A 1,547-nucleotide genomic window follows, 5' to 3' on the forward strand; every position below is an offset into this window, starting at 1 on the left:
TTTCAGCCCTTAGTTCTGGGCCATCCATGTGTTTCCACAAAGTCCGCTTTTCAAGTCCTGCAAGGCTTTCCTGAAAATAAGCAGGAACAATCATCGGTGTGAGGTATTCAACTAATTCAATTCAATTCAGTTTATTCATATAACGCCAATTCACATCATGTCATCTCAAGGCACTATACAGTTCAACCAGATCATCCAGTCAAATTGATTCAAAGTTTTCTATCCAAGGAAAACCAGCTGATTGCATCGACTCATTGATTCGAAGGCAATCCCTCACACTAAGCATGCTTGCAGCGACAGTGGAGAGGAAAAACTCCCTTTTAACAGGAAGAAACCTGAAGAAACAGCAGAAGCAGGCTCAGTGTGAGCGGCCAAGAGGCGACTGGAGTTCAAGGAGACAGAAGCAGAGATACAAAAAGCAGCTGTAAAAGGCGTCCCGTAGTACCATATTACATGTGGTACTAATTTGGCAGCAGCAAAAGTTACGATCATATTTATTCTATATTATTATTTATTTCAATCTAATATGTAAAATAAACCCTGTTATTGTGCGCAGTTTTAGCTTATTTATTTTAAGTGAGGAAGATTAGTTTCAAATATGACTTTAAGGTAAAAGCTAACTGCTGGGTGAATAAATGTCTATAGTGAAGATGAGGGTTGACACACAGATAAGATGGATTATTTGATGGGAAGGTGTCTGGATGAACTGGTACATCGTTACTCGGTTAACGTGGATTATAGTGCAGAATTGATTTTTAATTGATTTGAATTGATTGATTTTGAGTTTATCTAGATTTATATTCAAGCAGAGTTGGGCATGAGACACAATTAATATTATAAGTGTTCTGATGGCATTTTAGTGAAAGGATTTTTATCAAAAACATAATTAATGTGCAGAAATAAGGAAAAGGTTGTATTAACCATACATGTAAACAGAGTTTTATGGGGGCCCCCAGTTTTATGGGGCCCTAGGAAACTGCCTGGTATTGCCTAATGGTGCAGAGAATAAGATAGCTAACTGGGGACGAGCATGTAGGACGGCCTTGCATAAACATATGCAACATATATTAGGAGGACCACTTATTTTGATGATCAACCCAGAAATAAAAATCCTCCACTATACCTTTAATACCCCATCTACACTACCCTTGAAAAACCGATCCATGACGATTCACCAGTCCGAGCTCGGATCAGTTAACCAGGCCGAGCTCCGTTCTGACGACCGTTTAAACATCTTGCTATTTCGGTTCCTCGACTCCTCGCCTCCTAGTGGCGATCTGTGGTATTACTGCCAGTACTGAAGGAGGAAATCAAGCAGTTGGTGGCGGTAATGCACCAAAAGTTGTTTGCCAACCGCCATAAAACACAAGAAGAAGACGAAGAAGGAGGAAATCAAGCAGTTGGTGGCGGTAATGCACCAAAAGTTGTTTGCCAACCGCCATAAAACACAAGAAAAAGAAGACGAAGAAAGAAGGAATCAAGCAAATCAAAATGGCGGCGCCCGTCACACTCAGAATGTTATGCTTGATTATTATTGCTGTACTTCG

At 40.2% G+C, this 1,547-nt stretch overlaps 1 protein-coding gene across 1 annotated transcript in view; it reads right to left on the minus strand.

The window, feature by feature from the left end:
- Nucleotides 1-4: 4 nt before the first annotated feature.
- gtf3c2 (general transcription factor IIIC subunit 2) overlaps nucleotides 5-1,547 on the minus strand; it is a gene marked incomplete at its 3' end in the record, with an annotated part of 46,256 nt that continues 44,713 nt past the window's right edge. The window contains exon 17 of the mRNA XM_015392997.1: nucleotides 5-70. Coding sequence (XP_015248483.1) covers nucleotides 5-70 — 66 coding nt within the window. The remainder of the gene's footprint in view (nucleotides 71-1,547) is intronic.

Source organism: Cyprinodon variegatus, unplaced genomic scaffold (genome assembly GCF_000732505.1).
Source record: "Cyprinodon variegatus isolate N-32 unplaced genomic scaffold, C_variegatus-1.0 Scaffold619, whole genome shotgun sequence".
NCBI lineage: Eukaryota > Metazoa > Chordata > Actinopteri > Cyprinodontiformes > Cyprinodontidae > Cyprinodon > Cyprinodon variegatus.